At 36.6% G+C, this 22,373-nt stretch overlaps 1 protein-coding gene across 3 annotated transcripts; it reads left to right on the top strand.

Moving 5' to 3' along the window:
* The first annotated feature begins 790 nt into the window (after nucleotides 1–790).
* On the top strand, nucleotides 791–22,020 carry LOC148940805 (glutathione S-transferase 1-like). 3 transcript variants are annotated; one of them, XM_089105405.1, is made up of 5 exons: nucleotides 791–940; nucleotides 10,449–10,612; nucleotides 11,981–12,169; nucleotides 18,933–19,100; nucleotides 21,798–22,020. In XM_089105405.1, exons 2-5 carry the CDS (start codon nucleotides 10,457–10,459, stop codon nucleotides 21,951–21,953), a joined length of 669 nt encoding a protein of 222 aa, XP_088961531.1. In that variant the 5' UTR covers nucleotides 791–940; nucleotides 10,449–10,456; the 3' UTR covers nucleotides 21,954–22,020. The 3 variants fall into 3 exon arrangements, with proteins under 3 accessions (XP_088961531.1, XP_088961532.1, XP_088961533.1); XM_089105406.1 differs by lacking the exon at nucleotides 791–940 and adding an exon at nucleotides 4,571–4,690; XM_089105407.1 differs by lacking the exon at nucleotides 791–940 and adding an exon at nucleotides 4,846–4,963.
* The last annotated feature ends 353 nt before the right edge of the window (nucleotides 22,021–22,373 follow it).

The following is a 22,373-nucleotide window of genomic DNA, read 5'->3' as shown; positions in this document are numbered from 1 at the left end:
AACATAACCCAACCCAGTGGTCGGCAAAGTGCGACTCCTGAGCCGCATGTGGCTCTTTGGTACCTTAAGAGTGGCTCTGGCACAAATATCCACGGAAGGCGCAATAAAATTTTCATTAAAAAAAATCAGTAACAAAAAAACTGCTTGTTATGTTGATAAATCAAAATTCTTCTATAAATTGAGAAAATGTAGCATTTTTGTTTAAGTTACAAGATTCTAAGAACAAAGCAGATATTCTGAAAAGAACTAAAGAGTTACAATTGTCTTCCAAAACCATTATCATAAAAAACATAAATATGAAGACAAAATTCAACCTGAGCAAATGTTGTGAAATTGGAACCATAGAACATTTTTGCAGTTTTGCGATTAAGTAGGTTCGTCTGTTACTTTGATGATAACGCTCTGAGGTCTATGTGTGATATGGACATATGGTGGGAAATTGGAAGTTTCAAAGGCAGTATATTTGCATTAATGCTAATCTGGAACATTCTAGGAACTATAGTGAATCACTATTTTGCGTTTTTTTTTATTAATTAGCTTCTTGTATGTTTTATTCGATTGAATCTGAAGAAAGAAAATCACTTGCAAAAAGAAAATCACTAGACAACATAAAAAAGTCACTTGATATAGTGATAAATCACTAAGGGTGGCAACCGTGGATTGGTTGCAAGTGCCTGATTAACAATTTAAAAACTTGATTTATACTCAGAAGAAAATGCTTCATCATCGCTGGTCAGCATTTTCATTCAACTGGTTTATCTACCCGGTGAATGAGCAGAAATAATTAGCCTATACTTTTTCTTTTGCGGTTGAGACAGAGAAACCATTTGTTATCTTTTCTTGTTGACTAGGAAACAGTACTTTAATCCTGAGATAACAGCATTTTTATTTTCAGTTGTTCCTGGCACTTGTTAGAGACACATTCCAATTAAAAAATTTGGTAAGTTCTATTTTCAAACAATAGGATGTCCTTAATTTCTATCTTTTAAGTGCTTAGTATTCCCCTTCAAGGATAGCTATACTAATTACAAAACATTATTACGACTCGATTCACCAGTGAACTCCCATTCCAAACATAGCACTCACCCCCTTGAAAACTGAGATCCAGCCACACTTCTGTCCCACTAGTACCTGAGTACCCCCCACATACCCTCTTATATAGACCAGTTTGGGTTAAGGGTAAGGCTACTTGCAGGACTGAAATCAGACAGGAAAAACAGAGATATACCATCTCATTGCCCAATTCAACGTTCTTTCTAAATATACTGATCACTGCCGTCACAGTTGCGTCCCACCCCTCCCCCGTAATTGGGCCAGATTTAGCCCTGGAATATATACAAAAGTTAGCCACTAACTCATAACTTTCCTAAATCTTTATTTAAAGGGTTTTAAAGAATTTGGAAAAATGTGCGTTAAATTTTGAAAAAGTACAACTCTTTTTTTGCGTTCTACATCGTGATATTCGTGAAATGACTGAAATATTTTAGCAGCTACAAAAGGGTTTCAGAATTGTTTCGTTTACTTTCATAGCAACTAGTGATCCAGTCCACCCGGCTTTGTTAATTGTAAAATTTCTTTCTTATTCCAAAAATAACCTGTAAACAACCAAATTCTAACTTTATATTATTAATATAATATAGAAAGAAAGTGAAACTTTCTTTCGACTTCAAAACATTTTCAAGCGGCTTAAGACTTTTTTTGTCAAAAAAAACTTAGCACTTGCCTAACTTTTTTTTTACAATTTCCCAAATGTCAAATTGAACTTGGCCTGCTTTTGCACTGTTAAGTTAAATTTAGTTAAGTTAAATTAAGTTAAATAAAACAATACATTTATACCATGAATTTTAATTCTTCAACTTGCCGAAATATCTCAGCAGTTACTAAGGGGTTCTAAAATTGTTGGATTTCCGTTCATAGTAACTGTTAATCAATTCCACCTGTTTTAACTTATTTCTTTCTACTCGTTTTCTCAACTTACCGACTTCTTCATCGCCTTTTTGATTATTTATCACATAAATTCGTGAGTCATTTTTAGACCACTCCCAAAAGTTATACTTCCGAATGTTATTAGTACATGAACTTCCAATGACAGTGCAATAATACAACATAAAACCCATCAAACTTCCGAATGCTCAATTACTTCCAAATCTTATTAGTAGGTTTTATGCACATCCGATGAATTTCGTCAAAATCCGGGGGGGGGGGGAAGTTGGGGCCAATTTTCCCAAATCAAGTCAAAATTACAGTGAAAACTTAAAAACGAGCTATATAGTACCATAAAGGTAAATATATACGGTACTTATTTAGTAACCGATGAAGACGCGACAATTACATTGAAGATCAGATAGGCATTTTACCGGGAAAGCCTAATCGCTTTAAAACAAAGGGTTTCTCACTCTGTGAACTATATTTAAACTTCAGTTTTTTGGGGTTAAAGGGGCAAAAGAGGGTACCTAGGTTAGGTTACATATTTAATATATGCTGTGTCTACCCCCCCCCCATGTGCAAATATATAGCCCAAATTTGTTTCTAAACCCTTATATTTTTATCCTATTTTGTTTATTTCATTAGCAGTAACGAAACTTCTCTTCTCGCGTGTTTATCGGTTAATAAATAAGTACCAGATATGCAAAAGAAAACTGACCCATTTCTGTGGATGCTTGAATTATGCAGGCTTAACTCAGTTTTGACAAGATTCTTGAAGAAAGTGAATTTCAGCTGAGGGAGGGGGCAAACTGGGGTCTAAGGCAGGGGAAAACCGAGGTCTGGGAGCGGCAGCTGCCCCCTTAGCAAATTACTACCCTGTGTTTTAGTGAAGAGTTGCACGAGCTGCGAGTTGTCAGGGTAGTAGTTAGGTTGATAAAAAAAAATTTTGGATTGCCCCATGCGGATGTAGGTTAAAATGCAGACCCTGGAATATGTGAAACGTCAAACTTAAAAGTTTGATCATACGTGCTCCCTTATTTTTGAGTAATCTTCACTGAAATGGCTCTTGGTCCACATCTGCTCCATTTGGGAGATAAGATTCTCTGCCCATATAAACAGTCAAGAAAATCTGAGAAGATTTCCCAAGCATTGTAGTCGTTAAGCAAGCACCATAGATTGTTTTGAATGGAGCCAATTGAAGTCAAGCAGTTTTTGTTTCCTAAAGCTGTTGCAGTGTATTCGCTGCGAGCACTTGAATAAAAGACATGACAATGTCAGCACAGAATTCGCTGGGTGTCTCCGCTGAAGAATCGCATGCTCTATTTTTGTTATTAGCGACATCCTTTCGAAAATCAATGACGAATGAAATCGTGTTGAAAACCGCTTTGCTTATAAGTGCCGAGATCAGTTTCGTACTTTCAGGGAAGCATTCGTCAACAAGAAACAAAAATGACTTCACTTGTTCTGACTCAAGTTGCGTCTATAACACTTAGGACTAAATGGTACTGTTCTATTAGCTGGAAGATACGCGAGAAGTGAAGTTTGGTTAATGCTAATGAAATAAAACGAAATAGGATAAAAATATAATAGTTTAGAAACAATTTTCGGCTATATATTTGCATATCAGGGGGTGGGGTAAAGCATAGCATATATTAAATACATAATCTAACCTAGGTACCTTTTTTCCTCCTAAACCCCAAAAAACTAAAGTTTAAATATTGTAAACGGAGTGAGAAACCATTGTTTGCAATGCTCGACATTGGAATTCTCGGTTGAAATAACCTGCTTGACTAGTTTCTTTTATCATGTTCGCTATACGATATGTCGCGTGTCTTCCAGCTTATAGAACAGTACCGACTAAATTTTACAAAAGGTTCTTTGAGACATTTTTTTGTGTTTTGAAGATCTGGCTGTCTCTCTGCTTGAACCTAGATATAGAACGCTAAACAGCTTTCGTCCACTTTTCTAACTTTGGGCATTAAAACAGCCAATGATAAATAGTTAAACATTTTCGGTCCCTAAGTCTTTTCCGCGTATTAAATTGTCACCAACCTCTAGGACAAGGTATTTTCCACTGGGCATTAGTAGGCTACATTTCTGCTAACGTGCCTAAAGTAGGGTAAATCATATATTTGTAGAATACGCATATTGCCGTGGAACTTAGTTGCGCTATATGACTTGATTTCATACTCAGGAGCAGGCTCGTAGGCACAGGGAGACATTTAGGTCCATGTCCAAACTGAAATTTCAAGATGTGTACACTTGATCCTAAAGCGTCTTAGATTTTCCATTTAACTTTCAATTCCTTACCCCTGCTCCTCTGAACCGTTGGGCCCCTCCAAATAAACTCCAACATACGTGCCAGTAGAGGGAGAGAAGGGACTCTAAGCCCGCGCTTAATATTTTCCATTTAATATACTCTTTTGCCGAACTTGCCCCCTCTTCTTGAAAAAACACAAGCATACTCTGCTGACTTTTGTTCAACGTTGCCCGTTTTCCTAGGATTTATATTTTTGGTAGATTACGCCTAAACTTTCTTGTCCAAAATCTGAAGATACGACCTCTTAATGACCGGGTAGCAAAATTTAATAAATCCAGGAAAGGAATGCAATCAAGGTCATCACTGTAAAAGTAATTTGCTTTTGTAACTCTTTCCTGCCTTACGAAAGAATATGCTTGTCAGATACATTTCTTCCAATCCTCATTCAGTCTCTGTCTAGCTAGCTGCTATTCAGATTGTGATCTTGTCAGTATTCAGAAGATAGTAAGTTTCCTATAGATTTTTGTTATTATTGCAAGCAAAAAAAAATATTGCGTAAGACGATCGATTGGTCTAGACAAGTCTGTACTGTCCAAAAACAAGGATATACCCGACTGATAAACCATGGAAAGGAATGTGGTCATGCGCTTACAAAATAATGTGGCTTTAACTCTATTGCATTACGAAACTTCGTAATTTCATCGTTCATATTTGTCGCTAGTCTTTGCTTAGTACTATAGTTGCTGCTCAAACAGTGATCTTGTCAGTTATTTGAAGGTATTAGCTTTTCAATTTTTTTTGAGTAATATTGAATGAAAAACATTTAGAAACTAACATTTTTATACTGAAGCAACATGTATCAAAGCTAAACTTAGGGGCAGGGCCGTATCCAGGGTTTTGTTCAGGGAAGTGGCATTTTTTCGGAGGGGATCTGACAAAAAAAACATCAAAAATATGTTTTTGCTCATCTTATTACGTTTTTAAGAATCAGACAAGCAGGACCCCCTTAATCTCTTCCATGAATACGGTCTTGTCTAGGGGATTATCTAGCCTAGAGGAAATATCGAAAGGCTGGGATGATTGAAGTTTGCTGGCTAATTTAGAATTATAGATCTTGATATTTCACTATTGGGGAAGAGGCTTGAGATTTTCCCGATAATTTCTTGTAAAATAATCGGAAATCCCAATAGATTTACTTGAACACATAATTTGCTATTTGGATGCTTTTTCAAAATCGTGCCCCTGACAAAACAAAATTCAGCGTACTTGTCTGATTAGCTAGGTTAGTTCACAGTAAGACCTGACTAACGCCGGAGCCATTCATAGAAAGGTCTGGTTGGTATCCTGGATTACCTTGTGACATCAACGATGTTCAATTTATTTGAACGTTTTTTTTTTTTAATTTAACTAAGATCAGCCAACCAAAGAGCTTTCTTGTCTATTTTTAGCTGCATTGAAAAAACGGTGCTTGCGCATTAAATGGTACACACGAAAGAAGTCAAGTTTGATTAATGCTAATAAAAAAATAAAATAGGATGAATATAAAATAGTTTAGAAAGAAATTTGGGCTATATATTTGCACATTAGGGGGGAGGGGGTAAAGCATAGCATATATTAAATACGTAACCTCACCTAGGTACCCCCCCTAAACCCCAAAATCAACAGTTTAAATATTGTAAACGCAATAACAAATCGCGCTTTGCATTCCATTTGTCGTTTGCAAATAATCCGTTTGGCGGGTTTCCTGTCTAGTTTCCTTGTACAGTCTATAGCGGTGTTTACCATATAATGCACAAATACCAAAAAAACTAACAATTATATATCAAAATGATAATATCTTAACTAGTCAAAACCAGCCAATGTCAATCAGATAAATTTCATTATAAATAGGGTGCTACTTAAATGTCGCTGAGAATGGTCCTCACGATTTAACTCCGTATAAATAAGCCCCAAATTCTAAATGAACAAGGCAGATGATTAGACACGTTCGACTGATCGAACAAATGCCTAGACTAGAAAGCAACAACGTATCCAGGGGGGGGCTTATAAAAAAATTGTTTTTCCGACTCGTAAAAACGTAACAAAAATGAGTATAAATAACTTTTTGATGCGTTTTTAAAAGATTTTTACCCCCCCCCACCGCGATTTTTTTTTGTAAAAAATCCCCGGAAAATCGTACATATGGCCCTGCTAGATACATAATTTTTTATATTCTTTAATTTATTTTTCACTTTTGGTCTTGGTCGGCAAATTACGTGGAGTTTGTTCGGCCAATCCTTTTAAATTCGACTTGCATACACAGTTTAAGCAATTTAACAATGCTCTCTCCGTCAAAATGTAGCATGTTCTCACCGGATATGACCTTTGAAATTAATTGGACAAGGGGTTTGCTTTGCAAATCAGATGATTGCCCCAAAAAGTATTGATAGTTTCCTTTAAATTAATTTCTTTTTTTAGATGCCTGGATATTCATAGCCGAATGGTTAGAGCTAAATGTATGGTAATTAGCACCTGAATTATACCTTTTAAGTAAAGTCTGAAATTAGTTGGCTAAAAATCAGTTATTAAAATTTTTACAATAATTTTTTTCTGGTCGTGGTTTGAAGAAGTTAGATAAATGAATACATCCGTGCGTTTCTACTTAGTAACCTCGGTACTCTTGCATTATGCGGGCCATTCTAAAAATTCAAGTTTGTTTAATGCTAATGAAATAAAATAAAATAGGATGAATATATAACAGTTTAAAAACAAATTTGGGCTATATATTTGCCCACTAGGGGGAGGGGGGATAAAGCATTGGATAGAATAAATATGTAAACTAACCTCGGTACCTCCCCCTCCCTAAACCCCAAAAAACCACAGTTTGAATATCGTATACGCAATGAAAACCCCGCTAGATAAATTTTTACCAAATCATATTATTGACTTACGAATAAAGTGAACATACAACTTGATGCCTTTTTTATGCTCTTTCCAAATATAATAATCATTTTTGTCGGAAATGACCTTTACCCCCACCCTATATATACCAATTCAGGGTATATATTTGCACATTAGGGGGGGGGTAAATTTTACCTCCCATTTACATCAGAAATAAAATTCACCCCCACCCCCCTAATGTGCAAATATATACCCTGAAGTGGTATATATAAGGGGTGGGGGTAAAATTCATTTCCGACAAAAATTATTATTATATTTGGAAAGAGCATAAAAAAGGGCACGAGTGGAATGTTTACTTTATTCATAAGTCAATAATATGATTTTGTAAAAATTTACCCCATGCTATCATTGCCTAGTCTATAGCGGTAAACATGTTAAAAACGAGTTTTATCATTGCCTACTCTATAGTAGTTAACCCGAGAGGCCCGTATAATGCAAGAGTACCGTAACCACAGTTCACAATGGTGGAGTTTCTTGAATTTAGTTGTTTCTCCTAAATATGGATTAATGGCCCCAAGGAAAGTGAGGATATTTTTTTTATAGAGATTTAATGATTAAAATATAAGACCAAAAGGTTCAACATTGGGGTGCTGGTACAAGTGCATCGAGTACTTTATTTTTCTATAGAAGTGTTATGAGAGTTTTGGTGAAATTTATCAAGTTAAATTTATCAATCAAATATATCGGAATTTGGATTTGCTGTCTACGAATTTTAACAAATTGAAGGGGTATTTATTTTCCGAATAGATTACGAATTTGCCCACGTATTCCCACGATGCAGAATTTTGGATGGATTGGGACAGTTTCTTTTAGATGCAATGACTTGGCAATAGGGGTGGATTTTTTTAGGGGGGGGCGCGAAATAGGTTGATCTGATAAACTTGCGTTAGAAGCAAGTTTATTTAACGCAAACGCATTAAATTACCCTACTTTAGACTACGTTAGGGGGCGCGCGCCCTTGCCCCTCCCCTAGATCCGCCACTGCTTGGCAATTCTAATGAGAGATCTGTTTAATGGCGGAAATGATGCGCTGCTGTGTATGCTTACGGAATTCCAGAAAATCAATCAAAAATTAAGGTACTGGTGCATTATACGGACACTTCTAAAAAGTCAAGTTTGGTTAATGCTAATGAAATAAAATAAAATAGGATGAATACTTTAAAGTTTATAAACAAGTTTGGGCTATATATTTGCACATTAGGGGGGGGGGGGGGTAAAGCATAGCATATGTTAAATACGCAATCTAAGCTAACCTAACCTAGGTACCTTTTCCTCCCTTAAACCCCAAAACAATCGTTTAAATCACAGTTTATATAATTAGCAGTATAATCTTTCCCTATCTCACCCATTATAAAAACTCGGACCGAGGTGCGAATGTTCCAGAGAACCTATAAACATAATCAGCATTAGATCTTTTCACGGGTAGACAAAGAATAATCACCTACGGAACAAGTACTGACAAAACCATTTGGCCGGCTCAACCAATAAGTGCACAAATAAGTGGGAGGAGCTTTTTGTTCGCACCGAGAACGAAGAGCAATATCTAGTAAATTGTTGAGCTTTAAGTAGACAGTCAGTGTTTCTATAGTGACCGATTTTTTTCAAAGTCAGAACCGCATTTCATGATTTAGCAACTGGTATCATTTTTGCAAATGAATCCCAGAAAACTTCGCTTCAGCTTTAACTTGGATTTGGGTAAAACAGTTGCGGCTCTTATATTGAATTGTAGACCTTTAGTTATTACTATTTTCAAATAGTCCTACATGGGAGATAATTGTCACTAAACAATTTATTTTATAAAAACAATCTTTTCACTTCGGCTTCTATGGACTGTGGCTCGATCTTTACTAGGTTGGGGCTGCTGATGCAACCATGATTAAATTAAACAGTTTTTTAAAATTAAGATCAAGAGCAAAATCAAAATGTAAATTAAGTGCTACATTTTCTTACGCAGCGTCGGTTCTTGTATAGGTTGCGTGTACGGGTCATAAACATGAGAAGGAATACGAGCAATATTCTAAATCTTCTAATTTGTCCTAGAATTTAGAATTTTCAATATTCTAAATTCTCTAAAAAAACTCATTTGTCCTGCTTCTCCATCCAGAGTTTATAAAAATAAAATTGGAAATTCTGAAAATTCCCTATTCATGCTGAAATTCGACAGTTTAATAGATTTTGTTGTGTCAATGCCCCGATTTCAACAGGGTCGCGAGTTTGCCGTAAATAGAACCAACTGGCGTATTCCGTTTATTAAAGCCGATCAGAACGACAATTTATCTGGTTCTCAGAGCATATCCAAGACCACCTCTAGAAAATGTTCACTGATTTTTTCTACTAATATTTTCTTTGAGTCTAGCGAAAATCCACTGATTTCAATGGACCTTGGCGGATATTTTTTAAAAGAGAAGTCAAAGCACTGGGGGCAGGTGCTGCCTTTCAGTCCCTGGTCATGAACATGTGTGGGTGTTCGAGACTAAAGGCTGGGGTCTGAAATGCACACTTAAGACATTTTCCCTTCCCCCTATTGTAAGCAACACGTTTTTAACACCATAAGTTTCATAACAGGTCCCGGGAATAAATGCTATGCCGCAAAACTAAAAATCAAACATTGGAATGTAAAACAGATTTAACGTTTGATGCTCCAAAAGTAAATTATTAAACGCATAAATCGTTTGCAATTATTTTTAAATAATGAAATAGACCGCTATATTTTTATACCTCATGAATTTTGAATCTTACAGTTAAAATCCTTCGAAAGCTTTCTTAAAATTTTCTTAGTACCGATTGTTAGTAATAATTCTCTGCCAGCTTGCGGAAATAAGATTGCTAGTTTAAATTACCATGACCGTCATAAACTGGCGGTATTTCAAACAGCAAACTGTAGGAAATTGGTTCTATCTCGCTTTCTAAGGCTATAAAGAGAGAGGTGTTGAGATGACTAGGACACGTTCTGCGGACGAAGGATGATACATTGCGGAAAATCATCTATTTGGCCAATCATCTAGGACCAAACAAAAGCAGGTCGTCCCCAATTAGGGTCCGAAGGGGACTTAAGAAAGAATTTAAAGAAAACTGAGACTTCTTGGGCGGGTGTAAAGAGGGAAGTTTCGAATATATTGGGATGGAGAAGGAGCGTGAGCAGCTCTGTTAGCCTCAGTTTGCTTGGTGCTTCAGTCAGTTCCTAGTATTAGTTGTAATAGTAGTAATGGATATTCCACATCCGTGCATATTCTTTCCAAAACGTGGTAAGTTTTGGAAAAAAGCTATGTCATATGAATAAATTGTATGCTCAATTCAATAAAATGTTACTTTTATTTTCAAGATTACATAATGCCAAGCATCGATCTTTACTACATGCCCTTGAGTGCACCATGCCGCTCAATAATGATGTTGGCCAAAGCTCTGGATGTTCATCTAAACCTGAAGCTAACCGATCTAATGAAAGGAGAACACATGAAACCAGAATACCTTAAAATGAATCCGCAGGTATTTTATTGTTAATTATTTATTTCTTATGTTGTCTCCCACTTACGCAGGTATAGGCAACTTTGGACCTATCCCTCCCTTGTTTTACAATTTTGAAGAGTATATCATCCGTTTTTCTTTTTAAACTGGGCCCTATCTGTGTAATCTTAAGCAAGGGGAGGGGCACACATACGCAGGGGGCTCTGAGCCCACCCGTTCAAGTCCAAAACTCTCCCAAGTTTTATGACACTTAATTCAAATTATCAAGAAAATGTTTTTTTTATATTATTCCCCCCCCCCCCGAAAAAAATCCCGCATACGTTCCTGGACATAGTGTTCATTGGCTCTATTCAGTCCCATACTGAAGCTAAAAATATTTGAAGGACATTTCTGCACCCATCCATGCACTTGTGCGTTTTTTTGGCGGGGGTAGGGGTTAACTTAGAAAGCAGGGCGTAAATGACAAATTATATAAAAATACGATACATTATAGAACAATTCGTAAGAATCTCATGATTAAGGGGGGGGGGGGTACGAACCCGAATCCTCCCTTTGCCCACATGTCTGATTCCATCCTTTTTTTCTTTGATTACTAGGGCGATGTTTCATTCTTCATACAGTTAAACCTCGATTCTTTAATTTAACACAGTTGCTCTGTCAACTTAAGACACAGTATATAAATTATAGGCAGTATGATCTTTCCCTATCTCACCCAATATAAAAACCCGGACCGAGCCAGAAATTATCTGCGGTAAACTTACTGCTATATCTTTATACTGTGACTTAAGAGGAACGTCCCTGTCAGTCAACGGAAAATGCAAGAAAAATGAATGTTCTTTAAACGAAACGTTAATAGAATGTAATCAAACCAGACATTAGTGCCTCTGGCAGCAAAGAAGCAGAAACATCCCTGGTGACGAAGCTAACAAATAAGTGACGCGGTACCCTTCTACCAAAACATTAAATAGACGTTAAGTATCGGTAAGTAACCCTGATTGTCCTTACTATAAAATAACATTTTTATTTTCCCCCGTCTTTCCTTCATAGCCAATTGGAAATTAAAAAAATCCCTAGCATTATGATAAGTTTCCCATTTTTTAAGCATACCATCCCTACTATTGATGACAAGTAACCCTGATTGTCCTTACTATAAAATAGCATTTTTATTTTCCCCCGTCTTTCCTTCATAGCCAATTGGAAATTGAAAAAATCCCTAGTATTATGATAAGTTTCCCATTTTTTAAGCATACCATTCCTACTATTGATGACAAGTAACCCTGATTGTCCTTCATATAAAATAACATTTTTATTTTCCCCCGTCTTTCCTTCATAGCCAATTGGAGGTTTAAAATAATCCCTAGCATTATGATAAGTTTCCTATTTTTTCAGCATACCATCCCAACTATTGATGACAATGGATTTTATTTATGGGAGTCTAGAGCCATTCTTCAATACTTGGCCAACCAATACGCCAAGAACGACACTCTCTACCCTAAGGACCCAAAGGCTCGCGCCATTGTCGATAATAGGCTCTACTTTGATATGGGCACTCTCTACCAGAAGTTTGGTGAATACTATGTAAGCAGTCTGACTCTTTAACCTTTCTGTTGCGAATTTTTCTTCGTTTTTGCTTTTTCAGTGAAATTTGTAATATTTTCAGAAATATTATTTTTTTAACCTGAAAGTTTTAATAGAATTCACCCACATGCTCAGCCACTGCTCAAATACCAAAAACTAAAGAGATGGTGGCCTTGTTAAGGAATAAAAAGTACTCGATAATAGTGGATAAAGCTGCTTAAGTCTTGTCTCAATCATAGGCAGCGCAATAGCGCTGCCTAAGTAAAGAACGATGTGGGCACAATGCATTGTTTATTTCTTGGTCATAGACCAGGGCACTTCGTATCGAAAGTTGTCGTAGAAACTTCGAAAATGGCTCATTCGATTGGAAATTGGAGCGGCTAGTGCCCTTTTCAATAGTCGAAAGTGATTGGAGGGCAACTAGCCCCCCCTGCCCATCATTCCCTCAAACACAGCCAATCAAAATTTTGAGATAACCATTTTGTTGAGCGTAGTTGATTTCCAGATAGAAAATATGTTTTTGAGGAGGTATATGCCCTGGGGGCATATAAGAACGATGTTGGCCCAATGTATTATTTATAATTTTTTTCCTTTAGACCAGGGCACTTCGTATCGAAGAAGTTGTCGTAGAAATTTCAAAAAGGGCTCATTCAATTGGAAATTGGAGTGGCTTGTGCCCTTTTTAATAGTCGAAAGTGATTGGAAGGCAACTAACACCCCTTCCACGCCTACCATTTCCCCAAACTCATCCAATCAAAATTTTGAGATAGCCTTTTTGTTCCACGCAGTTTAAAGTTCAGGAAATTATACCTTTGACCAGGACACTCCCCCCACAGTCTTCAGGGTAAGAGTTATAAGTTATGCCCTGGGGGCATATAAGTTTTTATTGAAATATTTGTCCCAGAAATTTGAAAAAAGTGCTCATTCAATTGGAAATTCAAAGGTCTAGTGCCCTTTTCAATATTCGAAAGTGATTTGAGGGCAGCTAACCCCCCTCTCACGCCCACCTTTTCCCCAAACACATCCAATCAAAATTTTTAGATAGCCATTTTGTTCAACGTCCCAGATATAAATTAGATTTTTGAGGAGAACACTCCCCCGGAGCCCGAAGGGCAAGGTTTGTAAGTTATGCCCGTGGGGGCAAATAAGATTTTTATATAAGGCGCTGTAGTAGAACCTTCAAAAAGGACTCATCGATTGGAAATTAAAAGAGCTAGTGCCCTTTTTAATAGTCTCTAAAAGGGCTCATTCAATTGGAAATCGGAGTGGCTTGTGCCCTTTTTTAGTCGAAAGTGATTGGAAGGCAACTAACAACCCTTCCATGCCCACAATTTCCGCAAACACATCCAATAAAAATTATAAGATGGGCATTTGTTCAGCGTAGTTGCTTTTCAGATAGAAATTATGTTTTTGAGGAGAACACTCCCCCACAGCCTTCAGGACAAGGGTTGGAAGTTGTGCCCTGGGGGCATATAAGGTTTTTATAGAAAGTGTTGTCGTAGAAACTTCAAAAAGGACTCATTCGATTGGAAATTGAAATGGCTAATGTCCTTTTTAATAGTCGAAAGTGATTGGAAGGCAACTAACCCCCCTTCCACGCACACCATTTCCCGAAACACATCCAATTAAAATTTTGAGATAGCCATTTTGTTCAGCGTAGTTGACTTCCAGATAAAAAATTTGTTTTTGCGGAGGACACTCCCCCACAACCCTCAGGGCAAGGGTTGTAAGTTATGCCCTGGGGGCATATAAGAACGATGTTGGCACAATGTATTTTTTATTTTTTTTTTTCCCTTTAGACCAGGGCACTTCATATCGAAGAAGGGTGTCGTAGTAACTTCAAAAAGGGCTCATTCAATTGGAAATCGGAGTGGCTTGTGCCCTTTTTAAGTCGAGAGTGATTGGAAGGCAACAAACACCCCTTCCACGCCCACCATTTCCCGAAACACATCCAATCAAAATTTTTAGATAGCCATTTTGTTCAACGTCCCAGATAGAAATTATGTTTTTGAGGAGGACACTCCCCCAAAGCCTTCAGGGTAAGGGTTGTAAGTTATGACCTGGGGGCATTTAAGGTTTTATAGAACGCGTTGTCGTAGAAACTTCAAAAAGGGATCATTCGATTGGACATTGAAATGGCTAATGTCCTTTTTAATAGTCAAAAGTGATTGGAAGGCAACTAACACCCCTTCCACGCCAATCATTTTCCCAAACTCATCCAATCAAAATTTTGAGATAGCCTTTTTGTTCCACGCAGTTTAAAGTTCAGGAAATTATACCTTTGACCAGGACACTCCCCCCACAGTCTTCAGGGAAAGAGTTATAAGTTATGCCCTGGGGGCATATAAGTTTTTATTGACATCTTTGTCCTAGAAACTTGAAAAAAGTGCTCATTCAGTTGGAAATTCAAAGGTCTTGTGCTCTTTTCAATATTCGAAAGTGATTTGAGGGCAGCTAACCCCCTCTCACGCCCACCTTTTCCCCAAACACATCCAATCAAAATTTTTAGATAGCCATTTTGTTCAACGTCCCAGATAGAAATTATGTTTTTGAGGAGGACACTCCCCCAAAGCCTTCAGGGTAAGGGTTGTAAGTTATGACCTGGGGGCATTTAAGGTTTTATAGAACGCGTTGTCGTAGAAACTTCAAAAAGGGCTCATTCGATTGGAAATTGAAATGGCTAATGCCGTTTTTAATGGTCGAAAGTGATTGGAAGGCAACTAATACCCCTTCCACGCCAACTATTTCCCCAGCCTCATCCAATCAAAATTTTGAGATAGCCTTTTTGTTCCACGCCGTTTAAAGTTCAGGAAATTATAGCTTTGACCAAGGCACTCCCCCCACAGTCTTCAGGGAAAGGGTTATAAGTTATACCCTGGGAGCATATAAGTTTTTATTGACATCTTTGTCCTAGAAACTTGAAAAAGGGCTCATTCAAATGGAAATTCAAAGGTCTAGTGCCCTTTTAAATATTCAAAAGTGATTTGAGGGCAGTTAATCCCCCTCTCACGCCCACCTTTTCCCCAAACACATCCAATCAAAATTTTTAGATAGCCATTTTGTTCAGCGTTCCAGATAGAAATTATGTTTTTGAGGAGGACACTCCCCCACAGCCCTCAGGGCAAGGCTTGTAAATTATGACCTGAGGGCATATAAGGTTTTTACAGAGAGAGTTGTTGTAGAAACTTCAAGAAAGGCTCATTCGACTGGAAATTCAAAGGGCTAGTGCCCTTTTAATAGTCAAAAGTGATTGGAGGGCAACTAACCCCCCTCTCACGCCCACCTTTTCCCCAAACAGCCCTCAAAGCATGAGTTGTAGGTTATGCCCTTGGGGCATATAAGGTTTCTATAGAACGCGTTGTCGTAGAAACTTCAAAAAGGGCTCAGTCGATTGGAAATTTGAAATGGCGATTGCCCTTTTTAATAGTCGAAAGTGATTGGAAGGCAACTAACACCCCTTCCACGGCCACCATTTCCCCAAAAACATCCAATCGAAATTTTGAGACAGCCATTTTTTTCCACGCAGTTTAAAGTTTAGGAAATTATACATTTGATTAGAACCCCCCCCCCCCCACAGTCTTCAGGGCAAGGGTTATAAGTTTGGGCATATAAGTTTTTATTGCAATCTTTGTCGTAGAAACTTGAAGAAGGGCTCATTCGATTGGAAATTCCAAGGGCTAGTGCTCTTTTGAATAGTCTCGAAAGTGATTTGAGGGCAACTAACCCCCCTCTCTCGTCCACCTTTTCCCAAACACATCCAATAAAAATTTTTTTATACCCATTCTATTCAACGTAGTTGAAAGTTTTGGAAATTAGGAATTTAAGGATGACAACACCTCCACCCCCACAGCACTCAGGACAAGGACCGTAAGTTATGTCCTGCGGGTATTTAAGGTTTTTATAGAAAGCGATGTTGAAGAAACTTTAAAAAGGGCTCATTCAGTTGGAAATTGAAAGGGCAAGTGCACCATTTCTCCAAACACATCTAATCAAAATTTGAGATATCCATTTTGTTCAATTTAGTCGAAAGTTCTGGAAATTGCGTTTTTAGGATGATAACCCCCTCAGAGCCCTCAGTGCAAGGGTTGTAAGTTATGCCCTGGGAGCATATAAGGTTTTTATAGAGAGCGTTGTCTCAGAAACTTCAAAAAAGGGCTCATTTGATTGGAAATTGAAATTGCCCTTTTTAATAGTCGAAAGTGAGCGGAAAGTAATTAACCCCCCCCTCTCACGCCCATCATTTCCCAAAACACATTCAATCAAAGTTTAGAGATAGCCATTTTGTTCAACGTAGTTGAAAGTTCTGGAAATTATGTATTTAGGGATAACGAACCCCCCGGAGCTCCCAGGGCAAAGGCTGTAATTTATGCCCTGGGGGCATATAAGGTTTTTATAGATAAATTTGTCGTAGAAACTTCAAAAGGGGCTCATTCAATTGGAAGTTGGGAGGGCTAGTGCCCTTTTTAATAGTTGAAAGGGATTGGAGGGTAACTAACCCTTCTCTCACGCCCACCATATCCCCAAAGACATTCAATCAAAATTTTCAGATAGCCATTCTGTTCAAAGTTGCAGAAAGTTCTGGAAATTAGGTCTTTGAGGATGGCACCCTCCCCCCAGCCTCAGGGCAAGGGTTTTAAGTTATGCCCTGGGGCATATAAGGTTTTACAGAACATAATTTGCACTTTACTGAGAAAAATACAAATGAATGTGCATTGTCAGTTTAATATACATATACTGATATTTAGTCATCAAAATGTTAATATTATTTGATTTATTAAAGTTATAAAAGTGAAAACATTTATATTTTTTCAGTAGACTGTAAATTTTGTTTTTGCCTTGGGAAGGCATAGGGGTTTTGAGCCCAACTTATATTAATTTCTGCTCGTTTTGGCTTTGACTCGGTTATTTATTTTAATTTCTGTTCGTTTTGGGTTTCATTTATTCATCGATGCTGATTTATGGTAGTTTCACGCTTGGTAGATTATTTGATTTTATTTTTGCTCATTTTTTGTTTAATGGAGTTCTTTACTTTTCTTTGAAAAACTATTTTTGTGAAAAAGTTTTTTAATTAATTCTTTTAAAAGGACCAAAGGATTTATGTACCTTAGAAAGCTTATGCACAGAATGCGGGTAACATATTTTACCTTGTCTTTATTCTTGCCTAAAAGGAACAGAAGAAATCATACCTTCGTCTCCCTTATTTTCGCCTTTTTAGTAGATGTAAGACGACTAGAAATGAACACATATGCCTCTTATGGATGCTATTATGGATTAAAGAAATAGAATACTCTTCACTTAGTATTTACAGTGCTATTCGTCTTGTACACGTTAAATAATTCCCAGAATTTATGACGCTTAACCCTGGGACTATGTGCTCCACTTGCAGATATATAACATCATGGGCGCCCATATGGGGGGGCAAGTGGGGGCTCCTGCCCCCCCTGGCGGAATGATGTTGCCTTATTTTTATATTTTTGTTGTGAGATTTCTATTATATAGCATTAAAAGTGCCAATTAGACAAAGTTTGCCCCCCCCCTGGAATTCAGCTTATGGGCGCCCATGTATAACATCGTCAAACATAACGGTACATTGCTTACTAATTGTTACTACAGTATAGTAACTATAGGACTTTACTCAAAAGAATGAGTGTTGAAGTTCAAGCTGCTTTGTAGTAATGAAATACACATGGAAAGCCTTTCATTTTTTCCTAGCCGGAACCTAGTTAAGAACTAACCACGTTGTTCAGAATGGCTGCGCTTCCGAAAATGTAGTTATTGTTCACTTTTGACTGTTACATAACGGAGTCACTCAATTACTCTGGGAAGCAAAATGCCAAAAATTTAAGGAATGAAACAATATTTCAGGGAATCAGGCAATGGTGCCACCCAAATATGAAATCGTACCCCTAAAAAAGTAACTTTTAGAAAGATATGTTTAAAAGATAGCGTCTCTTGTCAACATATACGTGTGTTATATCATCTTGTGTGTGAAGGTGCAATTTGTGAAGATTGTGTTTTATTTTCATATTATATTTTGGTACTTACAAAAGGTACGATATAGAAATCAGCTTTCAAATGAATTCTTAATCTTAATCATGATATTTCAGTGCCCCGCTAGTGGCGATAATAAAGGGGGCATCAAGGGCTTTTCCTCGTTGCTCAAGATACAACCATCAAAGAAAACATCTTTCTCTAAAAATGTTTTACGATTAATTTCCTTTAAATGACATAGTTTCGTTTTCGGCTGATTACAGAACTATTTGTGGAAGTTTTCTTTATGTTTTTCTTGCTTAAGAACCAAAATGTTGATAATTAAAATATTAAGTAGTTGTGCAATAATTTTTTAATAGTATTTCTACTATAGAATTTCGTAGTGGCTGTTATAGAATTTAATTTTAAGTAAATGGAATACCAAATGGATTAACTGAAGAGTAGTGTTTGTCCCCGCCTCCAAAGGAAAAGTTCAGCTTAAAGGCCTGTCTGTAATATTTGTGTTAATGAGAATGTATCATGTTGCTGGTCATATTATTACTGTCGTTACAAAAAATATGTATGTATTTATCATGAATGTATCATGTTGCTGGTCATATTATTACTGTCCTTATAAAAAATAAAAGGGTCAGAAAAAGTCTCAAAAAGTAGTGATCCAATTATGACAATTAAATAAGAGCTGAGATATTTTAGGGGTCGATCGCTTTTAGCAAATGTCGATTTTATAACTTGACTTGTATCTATTTGTGATCTGTATATGATATGTTTACAGTATCCTGTGATGTTCAAAGGTGCCACTTCTCTTGACGAAGAAAAAAAGAAGGATCTTGATAACGCTCTGCAGCTTCTTGAAGGTTACTTAACCCAGCATAAATATGCTGCTGGTGACCATCTTACAATTGCTGATTTTACTTTGCTGGCTACAGTTGAAACAATCGAGGTAAGCTGACTTTTGAACTGAGCTCCCATCACTAATTAAATTAAAGTTTAGCTCATGGTTTATTGAAAGCACATTAGGCATCTATGATATTTAGAAACTTTAGCGTAAAACCGTAAGCCAATTTCATGAATAGGGTTAAGCCCTGTTTAAAATAAAGAAAGAAAAAATAAAAGATCCAGCTTTTTATGCTGAAACCGAATATACAAAACATTTCCAAAACGGGGATAATCTTCATGAAATTTACGCCACGAATTTGGATATTTCCAAAAGCCGCATAGCGGAATATTCAAGCTCCTATCAACAAGAATGCAAAATTTTGTATTTTCTCAGTTAAAGGATAGTCATTGGATGCGTCTTTATGATAAAGAAAAAGAATAAAGATCCTCCAGAGCCAGTGTGGGTGAATAGGGTGTCGAATCGACGTTTCAGTTGGTGGATCTTGTTTACAGGGAAAAGTAGCAAGCCTAGTTTTTTATGAACAGCAATTTTTAAGCTGTAGTACCTATTTCAAAAGATTAAAGAGATCACACAAAAGCGGAGTTCCGGTTTTTGGTCGTTTATCCCATAAAACAACAATTTTGGCCGAAATAGGGCCAACATGCTATTGACAACTATTCGAAGACAGCTGTTTAGACGTATCAAAATTTCATACACAGAGAATTTATCGATCTAATTAAAATAAAACCTGATGTTACTGCAATTTCAGTACTAAAATAATTTTGGATACAGAATAAGTGCATAAAAGGTGAGACGCATGAATAAGTCTCCCTTCCACCGTCTTCAAGCTTTTGCAAGCTGAAAGATAAAGGTATCTCGTTTATTTGTCTCTATGCTTTGATAAAAGTGGGTACACACAAAAGAATCCTCTGAGTATCGCTTTCATAATGTGCTGGCTGGAAGATGCATTTCTTGAAAATCGGGATGGACCTAAAAGGAGCCCCCCCTACATCCCCCTTACTTAATTACAATGCTTTGTTTGCAGGATAACCCAAGTTTTGACGCAATTCAAATGATGAAAAGAATAAAGCTATGTCGGTGTTTCGTTTCAAAACGTACAAAATATTTTTATTTCTCATGAATTTGAAGAAAAAATAAATGCAGATAACTATATTAATCACGTTTAGAGAAAAATAGGTACAATCCCATTATCCGGGCCTCTCGGGTTAATCGCTATAGACTAGGCAATGATAAAACCCGTTTTTGACGTCATAACTATTATAGAGCAGGCAATGATAGCGAGGTTTTCATTGCGTATACGATATTAAACTGTGGTTTTTTGGGATTTGGGGGGGAAGGTACCTAGGTTACGTTAGGTTATGTTACGTATTTAATATGTGCAATGCTTTACACTTGACTTTTTAGAGAGGCCCGTATAATGGGATAGTACCAAAAAATATAGGTAAATATAAAAGTTCAATATAGTTGTTACTTTTAATTTTGTTTTACCATTTAAAAAGACAATTTTTTTTTCATCTCTGTTTTTTCTTCTAATTCGCACTTAAAGATAAAGAAATGTCCCTAAGTAGAAATTTTAATGCTTTAACTGGTTTTGAATGAATCTGCAGAGGTTTGAATAAAGTGCAAATGTAAAGTAAATGGGGAAAGATCAATTAATACGTGGGAAAATTTCAATCGACAATCTTTCGTCTATTAAAACATCAATTGGTTATAAAAATTACCAATTTCTTATTTGCAATCTGCCGAGTTTTTTCCCTAAAATAAAAAATGGGTATTCTAAAAGTAGCAATTCTAATCATGTTTTAAATAATTTATTTATCTGTTCTTTTGATTTTCCTCGATTAATCATTCCCATTTCTGTTCACTTTCGTTTTCATTTCTTTATTGATAGCAATTTCTGTTCGTTTAAGTTTAGCCTATGCTACTACTTGACTTTATTTTTGCTTAATTTTTGTTTTAATTGCCTTTTTTCTTAAGAAACTTTGATTTTGAGAACTATTTTTTAAATTGAATAATTGATAAATCTAAGTAACAATTCCTTGGCCTTTAAGGACCTTTAAAGACCATAGAAGGAACGGAGAAATCCGGAGAAGAAGGATTGGAGTTCTTGTTGCTTGGTGGTACTGATTTGATTACTCAACCGGGTTACTTTTTGATCTTGATGTCCGTACCGCTAAATTTTGAATAACAAAATTTAAATATCACGAAGGGGAGAGGGGGCATCAGGATTTTAGAGATGTCTAGGTGGGGCATGGCCCAAATTCGGTTAGGAACCACTGTTCTATGCACTTAATGCTTTGGAAGACTATAAGAATTTATTACATATATTTTTCATTTTATTTCGTCACAATTTTATTTTTCTTCAAATTGAAATATGTTCGTTTTTTTAAAGGAAATAATTGTTAAAAATTCCCTACGGTTTTTCATGGATTCAACGCACAGAAAAAAATATTTCTAGGCTTGAAGTAACGGGTTTGTTTTACAAAGATGAAGTTCACAGGGACAGTAATACAGGTGTCACAAGCAGCGTTGTATATGTTTTTCCTACGTGTTTAAAAGCATGAATGGAAAGCTACGAAGTGTGTGTATAAAAAGGAATTTATAAAATCCCCAATTCATAGAAGCTTGTGGCGCATCCTGCCTATACATAATATCATATTTGAAGATAATTATAACCCTGTTCAAGCCACGACTAAGCAAGTGTCAAAAGTTTTGTTTCTCAATTTTTTTTTTCTTTAGGCTGTCGCTTCTCATCACATTGAAAAATGCCCACATATTCGCAACTGGTTAAACAAGTGCAGGTCTGAAGTCACTGGATACAAAGAACTTAACGCGGATGGTGCAGCTGTTTTCGGCGGGATGGCCAAGGGTGCTCTTCAGAAGATCCAAGCTTAATTCTTCTATTTATTCATTACTGTCAAATATTGTCCTGTCCGTGATTAAAAGTAAACGATTCTCCTTATGTTATGGAATTTGGAAGGTGAATTGTTTTTTAGAATCGCAGAAATGTTACTTTGGGGCATGGAGTTACCTTTGCCCTATAAAAAAATAAAATAAAAAGTTTAATGCCTAGTTTTAACTGATTTATGTAAAAAAAATACTAATCGCGAACTTGCCTCGTTTTTTACTGTTAATTTAAACTGATTATTTCGGTTTCAGCCCTTTTTTTCTTTTTCTAAATGATAGTTTGGGTTTTTGGTTTGGCCATGTCCATCACCGCAGTGGGGTCAGATATACTGACATTGTTTATATTTAGATATTATCTCCTTCTTCGTCTCAACATTAACGCACTTGGAATAGGACCATTAAAGAGAT

Source organism: Artemia sp. Qi Xiang Cuo, chromosome 19 (assembly GCF_049724085.1).
Source record: "Artemia sp. Qi Xiang Cuo chromosome 19, ASM4972408v1, whole genome shotgun sequence".
Taxonomy (NCBI): Eukaryota; Metazoa; Arthropoda; class Branchiopoda; order Anostraca; family Artemiidae; genus Artemia; species Artemia sp. Qi Xiang Cuo.
This window is presented reverse-complemented; position numbering and strand designations above follow the sequence as displayed.

Coding starts and splice junctions, on each gene's coding strand:
- LOC148940805 (XM_089105405.1), top strand. CDS start 10,457: ATGCCAAGCATCGATCTTTACTACATGCCCTTGAGTGCACCATGCCGC. Junction 10,613..11,980: donor ACCTTAAAATGAATCCGCAG/GTATTTTATTGT, acceptor CTATTTTTTCAG/CATACCATCCCAACTATTGA. Junction 19,101..21,797: donor CTACAGTTGAAACAATCGAG/GTAAGCTGACTT, acceptor TTTTTTCTTTAG/GCTGTCGCTTCTCATCACAT.